Below are 22,649 nucleotides of genomic sequence, written 5' to 3'. Positions count from 1 at the left end.
TTTTTCATATTTACTTCATTATAATGAAGTACATAACATGATTTTTTACAGGGACTTTGCTGAAAAGGATTAGCCCAAATGGCATTTTCCCCACTTCTAAGCTGATTGAAGGAAATTTGTACCTCCTTCAAAGTCAGCCAGATGAAATAGAATTAACTATTGATTTACAGAGGCCATACATATAACAGAACTAATACATTATTTGAAGTAACATTTCTTTGAATGTTTAAAAGGAATGTGAGTAGTGGCAACATGGAGAATAATTTAAAAAAAAAACTATCATCCTTGAACCCACTGAAATACATGCAAAACTGTGGAGCATACTGGAAAGTGAAAATCCTGTGCCAATAGCTCATTAAACTGAAGCTCCCTACAGTACCTACTCAGCAACTGCTAAATTTATTCTTATAATGCAGTCCTATCAGTCTCCATATCCAAGGTTAATTGCTATAAAATTATAAAGGTGTTCATGACCAGGCTGTCTTCACTCTCCGTTTGGGTTCTTCATACTCTACCAATAAGGATTCCTTGTAACCATTTCTAGAAACTAAGATGGTCTCAAAACCGTATCTGGAATCTAAGCATTCTAGCTGGTGTTATGGTACTCTGCATCCATTAATTTGCTTTGTTTTCCATTGTGAAAGAAGAGGAATTTTTATGTGGAATAGCTAAAGTTTAAGGATACAGAAATTAAATTAAAAATTAGATAAATACCCAGTGTAACATAATGTTCTCAAATTGCCTTTTCTATTCTAAATTGTTATAAATCAGCTTGAACTAGCCAACTGAACCAAATGCAACACTTGTATAAAGGCCAGTGGTTTGATCTTATTCCTAAATATATCAGAACTTAAAAGGATATCTACACTTTTTGTAAACCCATGACATGGTCTTGCATAAATAATGCACATCTTTAATATATATGCATATATGAAAAATACAGTGTAATTATTTCGTTGATTTGTATGGCTACCCATTTCTCTGTGGTGTCTCTAGGTGGCTGACAACATAAAGGTGCAATTCAATAAACATCAAAATGACAGCTTATGAAACCTATGAAGACATAAAAACCAATCTACAGTAAATCACAACCACCGCCATATGGGCTCCTAGTAAACACCCAATCCCCATTCCTGGGAACACATCAATGTCTTCAAAGCTTTCTGAAAAGTGACAGGGTTGGGGCCAATCTAATCTGGGAGGGGGTGGAGGAGGTATGGTGTTCCAAAGAGCAGACACTGCAACCGAAAAAAAACGCTTTCTGGTTCCATAAGATGATATACTTTAATCAATGGGACCTGCAGTGTGCTGCTGTTTCTACCTGCACGGACAAGTAGAAACAACTGGGGAGATGGTCTTTCAAATAACCCAGTCCCAAACCATGGGCAGCTTTGTAGGTGACAAGCAGCAACTTGAATTGCACCTGAAGGCACCCTGGGAGCTAGTGAAGCTTGGGGGACTGAGTTGTTAACATGGGTGCTCCAAAGTGTGTCTGCTCTGTTGCATTCTGGACCAGCTACAGCTTCTGGATATTCTTCAAAGGCAGTCCCATGTAGCGTTCATTGTAGGAATGCATTTGGGAAGTGACCAAGATGTGAATGAGTGACCTAATTCAGGAAAGTGTGCAATTGGCACACATACAAAATTGTGCAAAAGCACTCCTAGCCATGGTTGCCACCTGTTCCTCAAACAGGAGCCCCAAGTCAGACCCCCAAATTGCACACTGGTTCTGTTCTACCCCATCCAGAACTGAAGATGGAAAATCACCAGATCCAGGAAACCCTAAAGCCTGTTCTTCCCCATTCAGACTCTCACAGCCTCCATACACTGAGATAGCACTCCCACAGCATCACTTGGTCCAACTTAGGTGAAGATGTAAAGCTGGGTATCATATACTTTACCTTGGGCTGTTGAATGGTCTCACTCAACAGCATCATGCAGATGTTAAACAGGAGTGAGGAGAGTGTCTAGCCCTGAGGGACCCCACAAAGCAGTAAAGTAATGGAACTCTAGCGTAGAAATATATATTTTTTAAAAATACATAATTATTGTATTTTATATTTTAACAACCAGTCTTTATGAGAGAAAAAGTTAGTTTAGATGCACCTTTTCATCCAAGATCAAAGGAGCCAATGTTGAGGGCTGACTATTGAGTATTGAACACTGAATTTTCTTCCTCCTGCAACTCCAAATCTGCTCCAGGGGTGGACTCCTTGGAAAAGATTTGAGAGGGATGATCTGGTCTGCTATCAATGCCCATGCTGGATACAATCCATTAGCTTCACCTGTTGCGCTATTACACATTACACCTTTGTAATTGTGCTTCTGAGAGCAGCCAGTATTTTCTATCTTTGTGTAATTCTGCTCCGTTCATTGTTCAACATGCTCTCTTCATCTTTAACAATGTGATTGGCTTCTCTATAGGATCTCTTGTATTGTTTTCCCTCCTGCTCAGACTGAAGACAGGGAATGATTACAGAAGTGCAGAAGTCAAAACTGTAAGCAATTGACTAGTTGTTTAAATTGAAAACAACCCACTCAGGCAATTCAGGTTCTGTAAAATGTTTAACAAGCATGATCTCTCTGCTGTAGGGAGCATCAGAGCTATTTCATCCCCTGCTATTTTACTGTGCTGCATTATAAGAACTTTGCACAAACTAGGTCAGAAAGTTGCAACTTAAGGGCAGACGACTGCTTGTAGAATGTTGTAGAAGAGTTGTGTTAGTTGGTGGTAGTAAAAAACTGGGAGACTGGTAGCATCGTTTCAGACTTGCGTGAGCTATAACTCACAAAAGCTAACACCCTTTCATAAAATTTAACAGTCTGAAAAGGTGCTACCAGTCTCCTGATTTTTGGTCTGTAGAATTTCATTTCATTCCACCCAGACCCTGCTATAGTCATCTATTTCCACCGTCCAGCCCACCACCCCTCCAACCCTGGTAGACATCACTGATATGGGCATCAAATCTCTGAATAAGCTGTAATAATGCCACTGCTGTTGGAAAATGGAGAGGACCGAACAATTTGCTACAAATCTACAAATCAAGCAACCTACAACCGATGAAGAAGTCTTGGGATGTGACAGAATGTAGGTGTTGTTTAAAAGACAGTTGGGTGCTCAGATGAAAAGAGTATCTTGTGAAAATTAGTTATGAGAAGATGTTGACAGTTCTCCACTTTAGAGCTCTTATTACTGCATATCTAAGATAATGAACAGAAGCCACAATGTTATGCTGTATTTTTGTAGTAGGCATAACATTTCCCTTCCATAGATTTAATACACAAGGTAGTTGTTATCTACCATGTTCTGTCTATTTAAATTGGCCCTCAGTGTTTTCTTATCCTTATTTATTTCTAATAGACCAGCATGGCTACCTACATTTGTTGTCTACTTGTAGCTATGGACAGAACTTGCTTTGATTCCTGTCCCAGACTATCTGTACACACTACCAATTAATATAGGAATGTTAAGTGACCCAAGTAATGGCCTGCTCTGGTTTAACCTGGTTTGTGATCTCACCAAGTCTATTGATCATAAGGAGCCTCCAACAGATTTCCATAGAAACAATACCAGTCTCAGACTTTCTCAACCAGGAGAGGATTGTAGAAATGGAAATGATGGCCTAACATTTAGTGGAAAAAACTCTACGGTTTTTTTTTTTTAACTGCTAGGTAGTGACTATGTATTTTTTTTGCAAATTTTGTTCTAGGGACTGCATCTTATGGTTTGGAGGAAGCATATGCAACCCAGGACTGCAGATTGTTCATCTTTTCATTAGAGACTGCTGCCTAATTTGGCTTCTATTAATTCGTTAGAATGGGTATCCCCACAACACCATAGAGTTTTATTTAAATAAATTTATTAAATTTTAAACCAGAAACAGTAAAAACTAACAAAAACTAATATTAAAGGAAGAAAATAAGAAAAAGAAAGGAAAATTAGAAAAAAAGAATGACCAAGGTCAAAAGTGCGAAAAAACAAAGAAAAAAAAAGATGAAAGAAAGAAAAAGAACTGACTTCAAACCCTCCTCACAACAGATATAGGTAACAGTATACATCAGTACCTTGCTCTAAGTTTACAATATAACTTTCATTATTACTATAATCCCATATTATTTCTAGTAATCAAATCCATACAACATAATTTCATTTTTTCCTGTTTCCTACAGAAAGTCCAAAAAACAGTTTCCAATTAACATTAAAATTACACAATATCTTTTCAAAGCCATCAATTTCACGATCTTAGCCAACTCCATCAGGTTCACCATCCATTCTTCCATTGTAGGTAATGTCATACCTTTCCACTTCTGTACATATAAAAAGCCTTACTGCAGTTATCATATATAGGAACAAAAATTCCATAGATCTTTTAACCTTAGTCAAAAATGATCCATTTTATAATCCAATTTATTATTTTCTCTTAAAAAAAAAAAAGGCAAGTGAAATCTCTCTCCCTTTGTATACAGATCTTTAAAACCTCATCATTCAATCCTGGTCAGAAAAAAATCCCATTTAATAGCTACCAAAAACCTCAATATATATATATTAACCATAATCAAATTAGTTCACTTTGTAAACTTTCTGTTTACTTTTAAAGAGCTTAATCTTTAATCCTTTAGTGTCCCACAAGTTGATTCCCCATCATTCTCTCCTTGCCTTCTCCCAGAAACAGCCCCAGTAATTTCTCTTTGTCTCTTCCCAGGAACAGCCTCACCAATTCAACACATTTCTTTTGCAAATCCAAGATAAAAAGTCTTTCTAAGTCACTCTTCTTTTCCATTATTTGTATGTTCGCTTTGATCACAGTGACATTAGTTGGTTTCATGTGTAAATACATTCTAGCATCCTTCTGCATATCACTCTTATCCTTTGGCACTTTTAAATCCATTTTTGGATCCACCACATCTTTGTTCATACCACCATCATAATCCAGCATTTTTTTGAACTCCAAATCCACATTCAAGTCAATCTCTACCTTCATTTCAAAATTAACCATCTTATCCAGTCTTTCCTCTATCTTCTTTTCAAGGGATTTGAATTTAGCTCCTAATTCATCAAACATTGATTGGAGTCCAAGCTCAAATTACTATCTTCTTTTGTTTTGAAAATCCAGCCAATTAACAGGCATATCACATAAAAAGAAAAAGTTTTCCCACAGAAAAATCAAATCCAATGAATACAGATGGAGTTTTGTAAAATTAAACTTATAACAAGTAAATCTTCCCCTTTCAACATAAGTAACTTTTATATCTTTTTTGTATTCTCCTTATCTTGCAGCTTTTTGCGAGTTGTTCAAATTACAATAAAACTCCAATTCTTCTTTTAAAGTTATAGTCCCAGAAATAATGAAAAAGCACCAAGAGAATTGCTTATCTGTTGCAAAGGAAGGTCTCTTTTACGTTTAAAAAGGTCTCTTTTACATAAAAAAAAAATTCCAAAGTGGATTAGAAATGGGGTTCGGCCGGCTCTAGTGTCCATATTTAGGCTGCACCACAGCTGTGAACGAAGATGGATCCCTCACCTCCCAGCCACTTGCTCGCAAGCTGTTCGCAGAAGCTTCCGTTTCTGCAATTAGTTTACGAGGAATGGCCATCCCAGAGACCAAATGGGTTAATTTCTTGCTTCGTCCTTGGTCCAGAGCAAGTTGGGCAGCCAGTGCTTGCTGCCAACCACCGATCCGGCTGCGGTGCCATTTCCCCTCTCATGGAGAGATGACTAAACTACCATTGTCCCCACTGGAACAACACCACAGAGTTTCAAAAACAAAATGCAAGTTGAGCTAATCAACTCAACTAATTAATCTGTACATGCAAGGATGATTGCTTTTTTTAAGGGAGGGGCCACACTGAAGGGAATTTTAATAACTACTAAACATACATTATTTCTTCTTTAACCAGAGAACCTACTTTCCAGGTAAAGATGCCCTTGAGGTAGCTTGACGCCAATGGATTGCATATATAGCCTACAGCCCTGACATTTCCCAGTGATCTACCATCCAATTACTAACCAGGGTTGACCCTACTTACCTTTTTTCAAGATACACCAAGGTTAAATCCTGCCACCTGCAGTGAATATCCCACCCTTAACTGCAATAAAACAGTGAACGCAAGCAAGGCAGAAGCCAAGCTGAGGAATGCAATGTGGTTTCTTCCTTTCAGAAATCCTTCTAGAGATCAGTGCAGTTGTAGGATAATTAGCAGTGGAAGGAGCAATCCAGTGGCTGACACACCACTAAGTAATCACAGAGGAACAGAACACCAAGCAGTCCCACAGGCATAAGATCATAGGGGACCAAGCCATGCACTAGCGGCTTCTGCTTTCTCCTACCACCATGTAGGCCTTTTCTGCATTCAGCTTGAGTAAGTGTAGCTGATTCGGGATACTGTTCTACACTTTCAGATTTAAATAAAAAGATGTAAGAAAATGTGCAGAAGTAAGGGATAAAATGTTCTTGGTGGTGTTCCTTGTGGTAAACCTGGCAAAAATGATTTTACATTGAAATTATTTTTTTCTAAATACAAATTTTATTGAATAATAGCAAGTTTTCTCATCCTACTCAGTACCCTTTAACAAAACAAATTCCCTTGGAACGAATACTGCCATTTAAAAGATTTTGGGCTTTCACCCTGCTTTATTAGGTGGGCACACATTCAGCACGGGATTCAGAAAAATACACACAGGAAGCAGGTGAACCCCATGGCTTTAAAGGAAGCAATATAAAAGACATCTGGAGCCCCTGCAAACATATGGGCTGAATCCCAGGCTACCTTTTTGAAAACCCTCCCCTCCTGCTGCAGCTCCCAGCACAACCTCTGATGCTCTTCCCAAGGATACAAAACCACTTCACCAAGTGTTTGTTTCCCCCAGAGCTGCAGGGGAAGAATCACATCTGGGAAAACAGCCTCTCTTCTCTGCTTGATTCAACCCAGTGCTTAGAAGCTGTCATCATTTGTCCCTCCCACAACCAAGACTCAAAGGGAACTTCAAGTTTCAATAGAAAAACCCTCTGTCTTCTTTGCATCTTCTCTTCAGTGTTTCAGGTTCATACTTTCATTAGCTGCGCCACACTTTTTTTTCTAGCAGGAGAAACATTTACTTACAAGTAAGTTCCACTAACAAATAAAGGGCAAACCTAAGCCATCCACCCTAGACATAGCTTTACGTGTGTGTGTGTGTATAAATATGCACAGACATTTGTATATATATTAACATTTATACACCCACAAGTCTGACCTTGGCCCAACAATTTAATTTAAACAACAGAGTTTAGAATAGTAATGTTATTTCACTACCCAATGGCTGCACTTCAATTTTTGAAACTTCTTGTAATGCAGCTCCTCCATCCTGCATTCTCAGACTTCCCAGGATTTTAATTTTAATTTTTTTCTGACTAGCGTCCCAGGTGCTTGGTGTGCCTCCCTTGAGCTATCAATCTTCCTGTTGCCTTACTTGTTAAATTCACGTTGGCAAAACCCAGAGTTTTTCCTTGCTTCAGGACCTCAGCAGTGATCAGGATCTCTTCTCCAATCTTAGCTGATGACATGTATCTTGAGTACAGAAGGGGAAAAATATTTCTTACATTTACAGTGAAAGGCAATGTATACTGTTGTCTTCCTTTAGTTCACCCTTACAACTGTCCTCTAAGGGTTCTGAGGCAGAGCCATAGAGGAAACAGACTGAATCTAACTCAGCCACTGAGTTTCCTGCCTAAGCAACTTTTTGACTGTTTAATAAGAGTCAAAATGGAGTAATGAATAAATCGTTGGGTATCTTTTGTTCCTGCTTAGCCAAGATATTCACAGAATGACCTCAACCCATCAGTTTTAGTCAAGCCCATCCAACACAGTTTTGGGGAGGGCAGAATGATCTACGCCATCCCAAATTTCTTACAATAATTCCATTTTGCATACGTAAAAATCTTCCTGCATGCCACATACAGTAAAACAGAATGCAGTGAAAAGGATGTTGCTGAGACAGAGTGATGGGTTTGGGGAATATTCCAGGCCCAATTAATCCACAGTCTGTAACAGGCAGCTTGGAGAAGCCTTCAGGCTTAAAGTAGAGTATGTATTTCATCTAGACAGTCCTAGTTCAATCTCCAGTAGGATTAGGAAGAAGTTCTACCTGAAGCTGGAGAGCCATTATATGTAAATATGGTAACACTGAGCTAGAGAGAGCAACAATTTCTGCATTGGTACAAGGCAGATGTGTCTGTTAGCACATGGCTTCAGTTCCTTGCAGAGAAACTAAGAATAGCAATGACGTACTACAAAGATAAAGCTAAAATAATGGTTCTGGTACTTCAAAACACAGCATGACCAATGAATCTTTCAGTGGCTTTTAGAACCTATGAAGACTCTAGATACAGAAGTATAGTTTGCAAAAAGCATTTAAGCAGTTTTTAAAATTTATACTGGCAGTAGTATCACAGCACTGCACTGCCGATCTCTTGGAATTAACAAAGTTGGATTTGCCATACTCATTGCAGAATGAAGGCTCAGTTAAAAGGAAACGAGCATGAAAAAAAACATCTAAGTTTGATACCTACGTAATGTTCATGTCCACACTGACACCGGGTGCTCCTCTTTCAGTATGCAGTAAAGCAGCTGTTGACACAATGTCTACTAGAGTTGCTGTCAAGCCTCCATGCAGTGTTCCTCCTCTGTTTGTGTGCTGTTCTTCAACTTTCATTTCACAGACAACTTTTCCAGGGCTGGCAGAAATGACCTTTAGCTGTAAGGTGGGTTGAGAAGAGAAATAGAAATCTAGTTCCATAATGCCTCAGTGAGATTTTATCTGCACTATATACATACATGCTGGCTTTCTATCTAACAAAATAATAAAGATTCCATTCCACTCTACTTCCTCTTTCAGTCTTTCAGCATTCACACATCCTGAACAACCTTGGGTTACTTTACCTGCAAATTTACTTAAATGCTGGGCAGGGGATAAGTTTGGTCTTCTTGGAAGTCCCCTCCAAGCTAACTCTCTCTTTTGCATGGATGATAGTAGCTTCTTTGGCCACACAATTCCCCAGCTGCAGTAAACTAGTTAAAAGTTGCATTTCTATGACAAATGTCTATATTTTGACTGCCTTATAGGGGGAGGCAGAGAGAAAGAGAGAATCTGTGCAGGCACCAAAACCCAAAAAACTAATGCCCCCCCCCCCCACCAGTGGTTCCTAAAGTAAAGGTATCAGGACAGAAACAGGAGAAATGGAAAAAAATCAATGTAATTTTTATAAGACAAACTTTTGCCTCTCCATCTTAGAAATATGTTTTAAGAGAGTGAAATAAGACCTCTTTACATATCACAGAAAAGGCAAAACAGAAAGAAAAGGGAAACAATCAGAACTTACTAGTAATAGTTGATAATAATAGCCTATTTGCACATTATAAGCCCAGACTTAATCAAATTGATCTGAATGCTGATTTCCTTCCTCAATGGCTACTGGTAATTTGCTCAGACGTGGCAGAAAAGTATATGGTTCAAGCAGGATCTGTTCTATGCAATGTGCTGGAGAAAATTTGAAAGGTCCAGAGACATTTTTCCCCCAAATAAATAAATAGTATTGCAAACACAGCTAAAAAGCAATCAGGTCTTGGAATTTTCCACCACACCAAAGGTAACAAGGCAGTAACAAGAAAAGTGAAAAAATTAACCACAGGAATGAAAGCCTATCTACAAAAGATTAACCATGAGCACCAGGAACTTAAGGTTTTTGAATAACAGCTAAAATAACAACTTTAGAGCCTAAATCTTAGGCTCCTTTGTTTAATCCAAAGGGTCTATTGTGTAGGAGATGTAAGACCTCATCCTATACCCCTCATTATAAATTCCATACGAATTAACATATGAATTAACCCACTCAATAAAAGTTAACCTTATCACCCAATGACTTTATTGACCCTAAGTCCTACTGCACAACTAATGAGTATCTGTAACTGTAATGCAACCAATCAAATAAAAGGATGACTTCCATGTCTATAAAAAGGATTTGTAAATCCACCCCTCTTGTTTTCTCTTCTGCCTCCTGTACTGATCCTTTTCGTAAACCAGTTTGTGCTCATAGGCATATGTCTACGCTTCTATATGCTGACAATGTAATTCTCCTGACTCAGACCCTGACTGATAAACTTTCCCTAAAATCAATTGCTGCGCGCTATAAGGACAAAGAATCATCAAGTAACTATGCAAAGACAAAAGTATTGGTATTTGTTAAATGTCCTAGAATTCACAAGTGGAACTAAATGGCAATGAAACTGAATAAGTTATGATCTTTCTCATGGTTAGTTCGGTCTTGGACCATAAAGCAATGAAGAGAATATCATGGAATTGCCCTTCAATCCACCCTAGAGCTATTTTCTATCAAAGCATACTTCCAACCTTTGTACAGAGTGCAACTCGGGTTTCAAAATTAGAAACTCTACTGTCAAAATTTTTAAGAATCATCTCCCAAGTCCCACGCAGTTCTTCGTGTCTCCTGTTATGAGGCTAGAGTAATTAAGACTGAATCCAAGATTTGGCTAATTTTCTTTGCTTACTGGTTAAATTTGACATTTTTTATCCATTGGTTTGATCTCTCTGACATTAGTAGATGATTCTAAGGCTAGATGGAAGAAATACTTATCAGAAAAGCTGTATTTTTATGGATTTTATGTATTTTATGGATTTATGTAGCAAATTTTAATTGATTAATTAACATTTATCTATTTTCATTAATGTTTACTCTGTTTTGACTGTAAACTGCCCAGAGTCCTCTGCAGTGAGATGGGCGGTGACAAGTTTGAAATACAAATAAATAAATATAAATTCTCTCAGGAAACCTTTCTGTCTCTATAGTATGAGCAAACAGAAAATGTTACTGATACAATAAGTTCTGGTCATATCCTTGGATTCAAAAATAAGATAGACTGCCCAGTACTTAAAACAAGGACAAAGCCATATCACAGCATTCCAACCTTCCAAGACAGTCCATTGCAGATTTCAGAGTAGCCATCTTGGAAAAGGAAACTTTAATAGCCCAACTGAGTGCAGGATTGCTGAACTCCTATATATCAAAAGGTTTCACGCTATCGCAGAAGGTCTCCGCACATACAATGGTTTTTGAACACATTACAATTGTTGATTGATAAGGTACAGTACTTGTAATCTGTGTCACGTCATCTGCAGAACCATTCTGTCTTCCCCTTGTCCTCCCCTCCATCCGAATTTAAATCTTGTATAGTCTAGCCACAGGCTAGCGTCGTATTTGATGAAATGAGTGAGAGTTTACAAAAGCTGAATCCCTTTTAATAAAGTGTTAGTCTGAAAAGGGCCTACCAGACTCCTCATTTTTAGCTAGCATAGATTAATGAGGCTCTACTCCAGCAACCCTGAGAGTATAAAGCAGGCCCTGATTTTCAGGACTTAGTTGCCGCAACCTTTCGGCAAGGTTGCGATCACCCTGGGAAAATCAGTAATATGAAACTAACACCTCATTACCTTATTGACCACCCGATCAAAGCCAGGCGACTCGAAAACGGCTTTGAACACCTCGCGAAGAGACTGAATGGTGAGATGAGTCATAGTGCCGAATGGGGAATTCTTCCTGAGCAAGATGCTAGCCAAGCCGCTGATCCTCCAAACCGCGGCGATGACACGAAGCCAAGCAGCACTACCTGAGAAAGCCTCCCTTGTACGTCCGGCTCCCAAAAAGAACAGGTTGTTAGCACATCCAGAATTGCAACACCTCCCCACGCCTTTGATTCGCGGCCCTCAGTGCCAAACCGGGGGACGTCCCACTGGTCGAGCGTTCAGCTCGAATCCACCTGCCCGCCTATCTCCACCTCCGCGTTCTGTCGGCCCCATGCTTGGAAAACACCGGAAACTTCAATCCCCATATGCCCTGTGGCACATGCGCAGCGTTTTCGCGTCGAAGAGGCGTGGCCGGGAAACGCTGGAGATCCTCGCGGCGTGGAAGCGCTGAGGGTTCTTTTGTAAACAAACGTTCCGGGAGATGGAGGGCGACCGCGCGGCTCAGGAGGTGGAGCGGACGCCCTCCGAGGCGAAAGAGCAGCAGCGCGGACAATCAGCGGAGGAAGGAGGGCAGTGGGAAGAACTGGAGAAGTACCGGAAGCGCCTGTGCTCGGAATTTGCCTCCATTAGTAGTAGTGATACAGCTGTGGCTGAGCGCTACCTGGCCGAGAATGGCTGGGATATGCAGGTACGTGCCGTTCTGAGGCTTTCTCCCTGCCTCTGTCTGCAAGCTCACGGAGCTCCATCACGATTCCGGGTTTTGACCTTTGTTTTGTAGAAGGCGCTGAATTCGTTCTTTGACCCGCCTCGCGAGCAAGACGCCCTCAGGACGCCTCAGCAGGTTCCAACCACGGGGGCTCTGTAAGTTATTTGTGCGAAGGCTCTTTGCCTCTGAAGAAAAGGAGGGAAAACCTTTCGTTCCCATCCGTTATCTGGCCATGCTAGTCCCTTCTCCCTCTTTCCTCGTTTTGGGCCTGCAAATTCGTCAGGGGACATTTTTATGGTCATTGTTTATAGTTATGAGGTTGAAAGCTTGCAGAAACGAAACTTGATGTTTTATTGTAAGGCTGTGGACCAGAACATAGTTCCCCATGCAAAATGACATATCTACAGCCCTATTTGCTAACTTAGAAGACTGGACCCTACCTGATCATTTTCTCCATGCTTGGACTCAACTTTATGTCTGTGCATAAGTTCAAGGCTGAATGCAGTTGATTTTAAAAAATCTCTTGCATGCTACTGCTTGGAGTTAGCTACTTCAATGTAATGCACAGCAGGGACCAAAAGTTCTAGGTCAGGGTTGGCTCCAAGTCTAAGGGGGTTCTCAACTTTCCCTATTTGTAGTGAACCCTATGTAGATCTTAAATAGGAATACTGTAATCAAACTTGCACTTGAGATGTTTTGAATTTTGTTGCCGGTTAGCTGGATGTCATAGCCATTGGCAAGTGATTGTGGGAGCGGTAGTCTAAAATATTTGGAGGGGGGGACTCTACTTTGCTTGTACATGTTTTATGTAGAAGTGGTTGTGGTGCAGTTGGTACCCTTGAATAATTGTTTAAAGCCATTGTAGGTAATTAAAATGGTAGCTCTGATTGAGTGCTACCATTAACATGTCTCAACATGTTTAAAGTTTATAGCTGGATGCACGTAATGTGCTGAGCCATATTTTTAACATATTTTGTTGAACAAATAACTTATCTGGTTCAGATACTGTGAAGCCATAAATCGTGGCTAACAAACCATACTGAATGGTTTCACACATGCCAAACTAAAACCATAAGGCACCATAGGGAAATTGATGGGCACACAGCTCCAAGGCTGATCTCTGGAGTGAAAAATTGTAAATGCTGGATAAAACAGCAGCTGTAACTTTTTGTGGCAACCAGAGCATGCTATGTAATAAACTGGACCTACTGCAAAGGGGAGTCCTCTAGAATTATTTTTTAAATTCTATGGATAAGTAAGTGTTCTGGAGAAAGTTGTTTTAGCTAATATGTTTAACTTGTGTATGTGTATTCTAGTGTTGAGCTAACTGATGATTCGGCTACCAATACTGTAGCTGCTGTGGTGGAAAGTGCAGGTGTTTGCCCACAAGATGACAGCACTTTTTCTTTAATTACTTGGAATATTGATGGCCTGGATTCGAATAATCTGCAAGAAAGGGCACGGGGAGTCTGTTCCTATATAGCTTTGTAAGTACCTATCACAGTAATCCTATGGGTCTTTAGTAGGAAATAAGCCCCAATTATTTAATAAGTTTAATTATAGATCAAGCATGCTATGGACTACTTTACACATTTATCATTGAGATTATATTTGTATTGGCTGCTTTTTAATAAGAGTTGAATATTTGTGTAATATGGTACAATGCTAAAATATTTATGAATTTAAATCTACAGATAAGTAACAAAGGGTTTTGTGGTATCTTAAAGCTTTTCTGCAAAAATATGTTGCTCTGCCTGGTCCCAAAACTCTCTATTTCTGTTACATCAGTAAAACACAACTACCCATCTAGAATATGGTAAAAATAATTATTTTTAATTTGCATGAATTGGAGTTAAGTTACTGTTCCTCTAAAACAAACTGTTAATCTTAAATTTGTGTTTGTCTGTTTTATTCAGTCATTATCCTTGATTTAACATTCTCTTCCTTATATTTATGATCTTCATAATTCTAGAATGCCCATTAAAGGACATTTTCAGAGAAGACTACAAGCAAATTAAAAGGACATAAATCACAATTAAATATAATAGTAGCACTATAAATGCTATAAACAAGGCAGCTCAAAATAAACAAATGAAAAGACAAATAGCAAAAATTACACAATATGAGATTAAGATGCCTTGGAGGATAAACATGTCTGTACTTAATGTCCAAAATAGCTTAACAGATATATGAGATAAACTTTTCTGCAGAAGACAGCTCACAGACTGGTCCCCTTATTTCATACAGTCATTCTCTGTACTTGGATGAAGGTATTGCGTGATGATCTAGGGATCCAAGTTGATAAATATTGGAAGATATGTACCTTCAGTTACCTGGCACCAAGTCATCTATATCTCTATCAAATTTGTCACCACCCATCTTGTTGAAACGACTCTGGGTGGTTTATGACAAAGATAAAATTCATTAAAATACAATATAACATAATCCCTAATAATAAATAACTTCCAAGAAAAATGGAGAGATGACAAATACAGTGGGGCAAAAAAGTATTTAGTCAGCCACCAATTGTGCAAGTTCTCCCACTTAAAAAGATGAGAGAGGCCTGTAATTTTCATCATAGGTATACCTCAACTATGAGAGACAAAATGAGAAAAAAAATCCAGAAAATCACATTGTCTGATTTTTAAAGAATTTATTTGTAAATCATGGTGGAAAATAAGTATTTGGTCAATATCAAAAGTTCATCTCAATACTTTGTTATATATCCTTTGTTGGCAATGACAGGTCAAACGTTTTCTGTAAGTCTTCACAAGGTTTTCACACACTGTTGCTGGTATTTTGGCCCATTCCTCCATGCAGATCTCCTCTAAAGCAGCGATGTTTTGGGGCTGTTGCTGGGCAACACTGACTTTCAACTCCCTCCAAAGGTTTTCCATGGGGTTGAGATCTGGAGACTGGCTAGGCCACTCCAGGACCTTGAAATGCTTCTTACAAAGCCACTCCTTCGTTGCCTGGGCAGTGTGTTTGGGATCATTGTCATGCTGAAAGACCCAGCCACATTTCATCTTCAATGGCCTTGCTGATGGAAGGAGGTGTTCACTCAAAATCTCACGATACATGGCCCCATTCATTCTTTCCTTTACACGGATCAGTCATCCTGGTCCCTTTGCAGAAAAACAGCCCCAAAGCATGATGTTTCCACCCCCATGCTTCACAGTAGGTATGGTATTCTTTGGATGCAACTCAGCATTCTCTCTCCTCCAAACACAACGAGTTGAGTTTAGACCAAAACATTCTACTTTGGTTTCATCTGACCATATGACATTCTCCCAATCCTCTTCTGGATCATCCAAATGCTCTCTAGCAAACTTCAGACAGGCCCGGACATGTACTGGCTTAAGCAGGGGGACACATCTGGCACTGCAGGATTTGAGTCCCTGGCAGTGTAGTGTGTTACTGATGGTAGCCTTTGTTACTTTGGTCCCAGCTCTCTGCAGGTCATTCACTAGGTCCCCCCATGTGATTCTGGGATTTTTGCTCACCGTTCTTGTGATCATTTTGACCCCACGGGGTGAGATCTTGCATGGAGCCCCAGATCAAGGGAGATTATCAGTGGTCTTGTATGTCTTCCATTTTCTAATTATTGCTCCCACAGTTGATTTCTTCACACCAAGCTGCTTGCCTATTGCAGATTCAGTCTTCCCAGCCTGGTGCAGGTCTACAATTTTGTTTCTGGTGTCCTTCGACAGCTCCTTGGTCTTGGCCATAGTGGAGTTTGGAGTGTGACTGTTTGAGGTTGTGGACAGGTGTCTTTTATACTGATAACAAAGTCAAACAGGTGCCATTACTACAGGTAACGAGTGGAGGACAGAGGAGCCTCTTAAAGAAGTAGTTACAGGTCTGTGAGAGCCAGACATCTTGCTTGTTTGTAGGTGAGCAAATACTTATTTTCCACCATGATTTGCAAATAAATTCTTTAAAAATCAGACAATGTGATTTTCTGGATTTTTTTCCCCATTTTGTCTCTCATAGTTGAGGTATACCTATGATGAAAATTACAGGCCTCTCTCATCTCTTTAAGTGGGAGAACTTGCACAATTGGTGGCTGACTAAATACTTTTTTGCCCCACTGTATCTGTAAGCATCGGAATATCTGATGGAAATCTGAAGGTAAGATTAGATTGCAGTACTGTGTGAAATAAGCCACTTTCAAAGTATGAGTTCTGAAACTGGATTCATTTAAGAAAAGTTAAAACAAACCAAGTTTAAGGTTTCTATAAAAACCTAGTCCATGATTAATGAAATAAAAGTATCGGGTCTCATAGCTGCATTGAAGGAGTGTAGAATTCTGGGAGGCTGGGTTTGCTTACATTATATAGATTAACTACAGTTTTATCATTATGCTTGAACACAATTATTAATTATACCTAAGTAACATTCAGAAATAACTTGAGAATCATCACAAGTTTTCACATTAGCTCCCAGGCAACCAAGTACTTTTTAGTACCCTAAATAAAACCTGGGAAGTGTGAATCAGTACACTGATTATTTTAAAAAGGGTTAATAAAAATTCTCCTTGGAAAATTGCAAAGTATTCTCCATTCAGTTACCAGCACCATAACTTTGTACTGTATGCTTTCTTGAAGTGGCCACTTTTCTTCCTACGGTTACAGAATATCTCATTATAAATGCCTCTTTTTAATTTAGATACAGCCCAGATGTGGTATTTTTACAGGAGGTTATTCCTCCCTATTTCAGTTACCTCCAGAAGAGAGCAGTTAGTTACACAATTATTCCAGGTAAATGAAGTTATCAATTTAATGCATGAAGTTATAGTAGTCACTCTCAGCTTAATGCAGCAACAGTAATTACAATGTTATTATTTTTATGATACTGTATAATGCCATTATATAGAGCCACAGAAAGTTGATTATACCAGCTTCCTAGGAAGACTGTCAAAGTTCTTGTTTTTACCAAATTACAATTTGGCATTATATCTGAGATTGGAAAACATGTTGCTAATCTTGACATATATAATCCCTTAAAACCTTTGGGGAACTTTCCAGAACACTCCAAAAGTTGCTGAACCAGTTCAATGTAACAGAAGATGGAAATTATTAAATGCATGGGAAATAACTGATTAACTGTGCTTAAATAATGTAAAATAAATTAAATTTCCTTTTGCACACAGTTTTGGGATTAAAGGCTTTAGCATGCTGCTCAAAGGCCATGTGTAGTCTTGGTCCAAAAAAGGATGTGAAACTTTATGTTAAATGGGGGTTAATTCAAAATGAGAAGTGAAAGTATAGGTGCGTGCATGTCTAAAGCTCCCCCAGACTAAAGGCTACTGTCTTCTGTTGTGTATGTAATTTCTGAGTGAAGTGCCATGTTATTGACCTTTCCTTTTTGTGTGTGTGTGTGACCATCTCTCTCTCCAGGTAATATGGACAATTATTTTACTGCCATCATGCTAAAAAAATCGAGAGTAAAAGTTTTAAAACATGAAATAACAGCTTTTCCTACAACCAGTATGCTGAGAAATTTATTAGCAGTATATGTAAGTGAGTTTTCAGGCTTATGGACAAAATTGTTTGGCAGCCTAAAGTTAACTTCGAAAAGCAAGTTAATGGGACATTAGTGGAGAAAGAACTGGGTGTTCTCACTATTACCTTTAAACTGATTAACGTTGTTTTCACAAGTTAGTTTTGTATATTAATTAGCTCTTTGTATATAAAACATCATTATAAATACATTTGGAGAAAATGGGAACTTATAACTTTTTTGTAAATAATATTCATTGTTACAAGGGTGATTTAAAAGCTAAGTTTTTCAGTCTTGGCATACAATTAAGTTTAAAATAGGTTAGCTATATTATAGTTTAGCATTAGATGTGAACCAGATAACTATATCTGTTTTTTGTTTTTCATTTTCTCTTGTATTTGAAATAGCCTAAAAAATAAATATCCCATTAACATCCTGAATACTTTAAAAAACAATTGAGTGTGGATTGAAATGTAGTCCAACTGATTTATTAACTGGAGTGTCATTCAGTACATTAGTCCACCAATTCAGGGGCTCTAAAACTGTGAGCTGTGACCTCCTCGGGGGTCATAAGGAAATTTGAGGGGGTTGTGCTCATTAATGCTCTGCCTGGGCATGGTTGATGAGCTGCTGGCAGTGAATGAGCAATGTACAGGATCCAGGCAGAAGGACTTGCCTTTGCCAATCTCCTGCCACAGCCTAATTCCAAGTGTTTCCCAAGGTGACCCAGCCAAGATCGAGGCACTCTTGCCTATTCTCAGATTCCAGCTCTATGCAGGGAAGTTAACCCCTCTAAGCAGAATTGGGAAGTGGCTGGGAGCACCAGCATGTCTATGCCAGTGAGTTCCTGAGGGGCTGGGAAGTGGAAGGAGCTAGAATGAGCACTGCACTGATGGATCTCTGGGCATGATGTTTCCCCACCTAAAGAAAAAAAGCAATTGGAAAATCTTCAGATCAGTGTTGCCTGGTTGGGGGTTGCATTTGGAATAGACAGGCCGCTTGCTTGCTTATGAAGATGCCTGAGCAGGGAATATGGAAGGCAATGCTTAGAAAGAAGGAAGACTTCTTCCCCAGTTGTTGGCAAGCATTCTAAGAAGGAATCTAGTCCCTTAAATTTCAAGTCAGGGCTAAGAAAAAAGTATATTGTTCCAGCCCAAGAGGGAGCATGTTACAGAAGAGTTACCATGTGCTGACATGTGCCCTTGGAGCTTGTGGGCAGAGCTTACTTCCAACAGAGCAGATATGCCAAGGATTCCAAGGCCAGCCTTCCCTGGAAGCAGGAAAGCAGATGCCCACGAGAGAGTGTGGCTGGGGTGTTGTGTGGTGAAAGAAGGCAAACAGGAGCCTTGGACAGATCATCTTGGACAGCACTCAAACATGGGTTGAGCTGTTGCTGGGAGCAAAGAGGCTATTGAAGGAGAGTCCTAATCCAGGGCAGCTGTCTGCAGCTGGCTTGTCCAGGAAAAATGGGAGTCCTAGTAGAACATGGTCTGGTAGTGTTATTCAGGGGGAGGGGGTGGCAACAAATTCATTTATTGTAGGGGATTGCTGACAACCCTGAAGTAATTAACGCTTGCATTCCTATTTAGTTTCAATTTAAATATTAGCTTAGGTGCATCCAGAAGATTTACGGGCTTAAAAAAAGCTTCACCTTTGTGATGCTCCAAAATAGATAGAGGGCAGAATGGGAGAACTGAGTAATGTAAAGAAAGGTGAAATCCAAGTTCATTTTTCATGCTTTGCATCTTGTTCTTTTTTAACAGGTAACCATTTCTGGTAATGACCTGTGCCTTATGACTTCCCACTTGGAGAGTACTAAGGATCACAGTGAAGAACGTTTAAAACAGTTGAGACTGGTGCTTGCCAAAATGGCAGAAGTACCCGAGTCTAGCACTGTGATTTTTGGAGGTGATACTAACTTAAGAGACAAAGAGGTAAGCTAGGACAAATGTTTTTCTTTTCCCAAAAATCCTTCTTTGCATCTTCTTTCCTGGTCTCTGTAGTCAAAGTGCTTTCCCTATATATTACATGTTATTTTTCTCCCCAATGAATTATTTGTGATATTCTTTTATTGAGCAAGAAAACAAGGTAAGAGTAGATAAATGTTGGTTGTTGCAGATCTATTTGTTCCCAGTTGTGTATTCCAAAATTACTGTTACTAAGGTGATATGTGACTTCCTTTTCTCCCCCTCTCAGTCTGCTCGATCACTGTTTGTTCTCTGGTAAGATGGCTGGATCAGTCATTTTTTGATAGTGAAAAGAATTGACATAATTTTCCTTAATGCAATCCTGGCTTGCTTTGCTAGTTTGGCTTAAGGTCAGTTAACAGTCCCCAGTGCAGATATAAGAACCAGTCCATACTTAATTAAAGGCAGGATTTTTGCCTTCAAATTGATGCACAATCGCCAGGGAGAAATATTGGAGCTCCAAGGAAGTCTAGAAAGATCATTTGGATCAGTCCATTGACTTCAGAGATAGCAAGAGTGTGAATTACTTTAGAAGACACAAGTGTTTTGTTTTTCTGTAGTTTCATACGGGTGTTAGACAATTTTATAGTCCTCTGACATATCAGAAGCTTTCTAATCCTGATGACAACGTAATTAATATTTGAAAGAAAAATGATAATTACTATGTTTTACTATTCTGTTATTGCTTTCTGCTCTTATCTTTATCAGGTTGCTAAAATAGGTGGCTTACCTAACAATATTTTGGATATTTGGGAGTTCTTGGGCAAGCCTGAGCATTGCCACTACACATGGGATACAAGCCAAAACACTAACTTGAATGTACGCTACAAGTGCAAAACTCGGTTTGATCGTCTGTTTATGCGAGGTGCAACAACTGGTGGACAGATTATTCCTCAGAGTTTGGATTTAATTGGTCTGGAAAAACTAGATTGTGGCAGATTTCCTAGTGATCATTGGGGACTGCTTTGCAATTTTGATGTGGTATTATAAGAAAACATTTAACTTTCCTAACTTCTTTTAAGGCCTTCAAAATTTTAAACGAGTTCTAATGTTAGTTTTGATTCACAATCCTATAAACTAATCAACTAATTTTAATTGTGTGGTGAATTCTTGCTTAGCAAAGGTGAAACATTCCATTAAAACATTACACAGCGCAGAATACTTTTAAGTTAATTCCTGTGGAAGAGAGAGATTATTTTATGCTGTATATATTATTCAAAAGTTAGAACAAATTTTATCAAACATATCAAAATTTGTTCCTAATAAAGAATCCTTGTGAGTCTACTTTAATGGCCCTGTGTTCTGGTAGCTGAAATGGGGAGATTACAAATTCAGGAGGGAAAAGACTATAATCTCAGGACTATTAATGCATTGCTGGAATATCCTCTAATTCCTAGTCCTCCCAAAGGATCAAGGGTTGCTGTCAGTGAATCCCACCCAGGCCTGTTCTCCCTTGGCTATTTCTTTGAGTGCCCAACCCCTAACTTCTCATGCTATACTGCTGCTTATTTGCTCACTGAGCTTTCTAACAAAGGAAAATCGAGAGCCAAGGAAGCATCATGCCACACTGTTCTTCCGGGAGGTGGTAGGAACTGGGGCCAAAAAGAGAGACAACAGATTGGTTCATGGCAAAAAAGGTAGTAGGGATTCTCAAGGAGAGAGACCTAATGAGAGCAAGGGCTGTGTTGCAAAAGAACATGGCCATTCTACCTGTATTCTTATTTACAAACCAAGGTTTTGATCAGTGGAACTCATTGCTTCACTGTTTCAAAATGTTTTCAGTTCTCTGGTTAGCTGATGTTGCCTTTAACTGCTGCTGCTAATATAAGATGTTCTGCTATTACAGAAGCTTAGTACCTTATTTCCTAGCCTAACCACTAGATGAACTAGATGGATATGAAAGGAATGCATATTGCAGTTGGAAATAATGAGGTTGTTTAAATATAATTGGCACACAGTTTCTATTATGAAAGAGGGTCTTCTCCAGCAAAGTGATTTCTCAATAGCCTTTCCTTTACATTGTGAAAAAAAAAAAATTCTCTGGCACAAATAGCAAGAGTGCTGCAGTCCTGTTATTCAATTATTCCCCTGCTGGCTGGGGAATTCTGGGAGTTGAAGTCCACCCATGTTAAAGTTGCTGAGGTTGAGAAACAGTGGTCTGTTAGAGGGTGAAGAATACTAGTATATCCAAACCATTATAATATTTTTGGATGTCCATATTCTTGTGAACTATACTTTGTGGAAATCGCTAGCTGGACAATGGAAATGATTTCCCCTGGCCTTTCTGATTGCTAAGAGACTAATCCTTCAACACTGGAAAGATAAACTTACGGCCATAATTAGTAAGTTGATTGAAGACCTGATGTTACTTGCGATTTCCGAATGTGTTGCTTACAGGTGTTTCGTATGGATGGATGATTACAATAAATTATGGCTGTTCTGTATTGAAACTGCTGTGTAAAACTGTGCGTGTGCACATAAAATACACATGTATGAGAGGTCTATAATTTTGTTACTGTATTGCTTTTTTCTGCTTCCGCCCTGTATTAAATAAAGCAACAGCAATAAGATTTAAAACGAAGGTGCTGTATAGCGGTTTGCTGTTCCTTTCAGTACAGCAAAATCAGCCGAATGTTTACTATGTTCGTCCTTTCGGCCTCCTGCACAGAAATTTTAAGATACGCTCACCTGCGTAGTGTCCACAGAAGCCGATTATTACTAGCACGCTCGAGGACTTGCCCGCGTGACTTCTGGGTTCCCTCCCGTTCCGCGCCCCCATAAGAGAACTGAGGGGGGCGCAAACGTTGCCCCCGGTGGCGGGGTTGGGATTCGGCGCCGGAGGGGGGCAGCTCAGGCCAGGCAAACGCGGGTTAATTGGTCTGAAAGCGTGGCAATAAGGGCGCCTTCCCCACACACGCGCGCACGCCCAGAGCCTCGCTTCCACCCTCCCGACAGG

The 22,649-nt window shown here is 39.4% G+C and overlaps 2 protein-coding genes across 3 annotated transcripts; one reads left to right on the top strand and one right to left on the bottom strand.

Moving 5' to 3' along the window:
- Nucleotides 1-4,424: 4,424 nt before the first annotated feature.
- On the bottom strand, nucleotides 4,425-11,860 carry ACOT13 (acyl-CoA thioesterase 13). Its single transcript, XM_007421937.4, has 3 exons — nucleotides 11,486-11,860; nucleotides 8,550-8,734; nucleotides 4,425-7,548 (listed from the first exon to the last, which is right to left on the bottom strand). Exons 1-3 carry the CDS (start codon nucleotides 11,567-11,569, stop codon nucleotides 7,392-7,394), a joined length of 426 nt encoding a protein of 141 aa, XP_007421999.1. The 5' UTR covers nucleotides 11,570-11,860; the 3' UTR covers nucleotides 4,425-7,391.
- On the top strand, nucleotides 11,859-22,641 carry TDP2 (tyrosyl-DNA phosphodiesterase 2). 2 transcript variants are annotated; one of them, XM_007421938.3, is made up of 7 exons: nucleotides 11,871-12,206; nucleotides 12,297-12,379; nucleotides 13,541-13,711; nucleotides 16,893-16,984; nucleotides 17,624-17,742; nucleotides 19,490-19,660; nucleotides 20,402-22,639. In XM_007421938.3, exons 1-7 carry the CDS (start codon nucleotides 12,000-12,002, stop codon nucleotides 20,681-20,683), a joined length of 1,125 nt encoding a protein of 374 aa, XP_007422000.1. In that variant the 5' UTR covers nucleotides 11,871-11,999; the 3' UTR covers nucleotides 20,684-22,639. The 2 variants fall into 2 exon arrangements, with proteins under 2 accessions (XP_087986990.1, XP_007422000.1); XM_088130864.1 differs by lacking the exon at nucleotides 12,297-12,379 and having other exon boundaries at nucleotides 11,859-12,206; nucleotides 20,402-22,641.
- Nucleotides 22,642-22,649: the final 8 nt, after the last annotated feature.

This window comes from Python bivittatus, unplaced genomic scaffold, assembly GCF_059951505.1.
Source record: "Python bivittatus isolate LINGU-HERP-01145 unplaced genomic scaffold, Pbiv_v1 ctg000840_np1212, whole genome shotgun sequence".
NCBI lineage: Eukaryota > Metazoa > Chordata > Lepidosauria > Squamata > Pythonidae > Python > Python bivittatus.
This window is presented reverse-complemented; position numbering and strand designations above follow the sequence as displayed.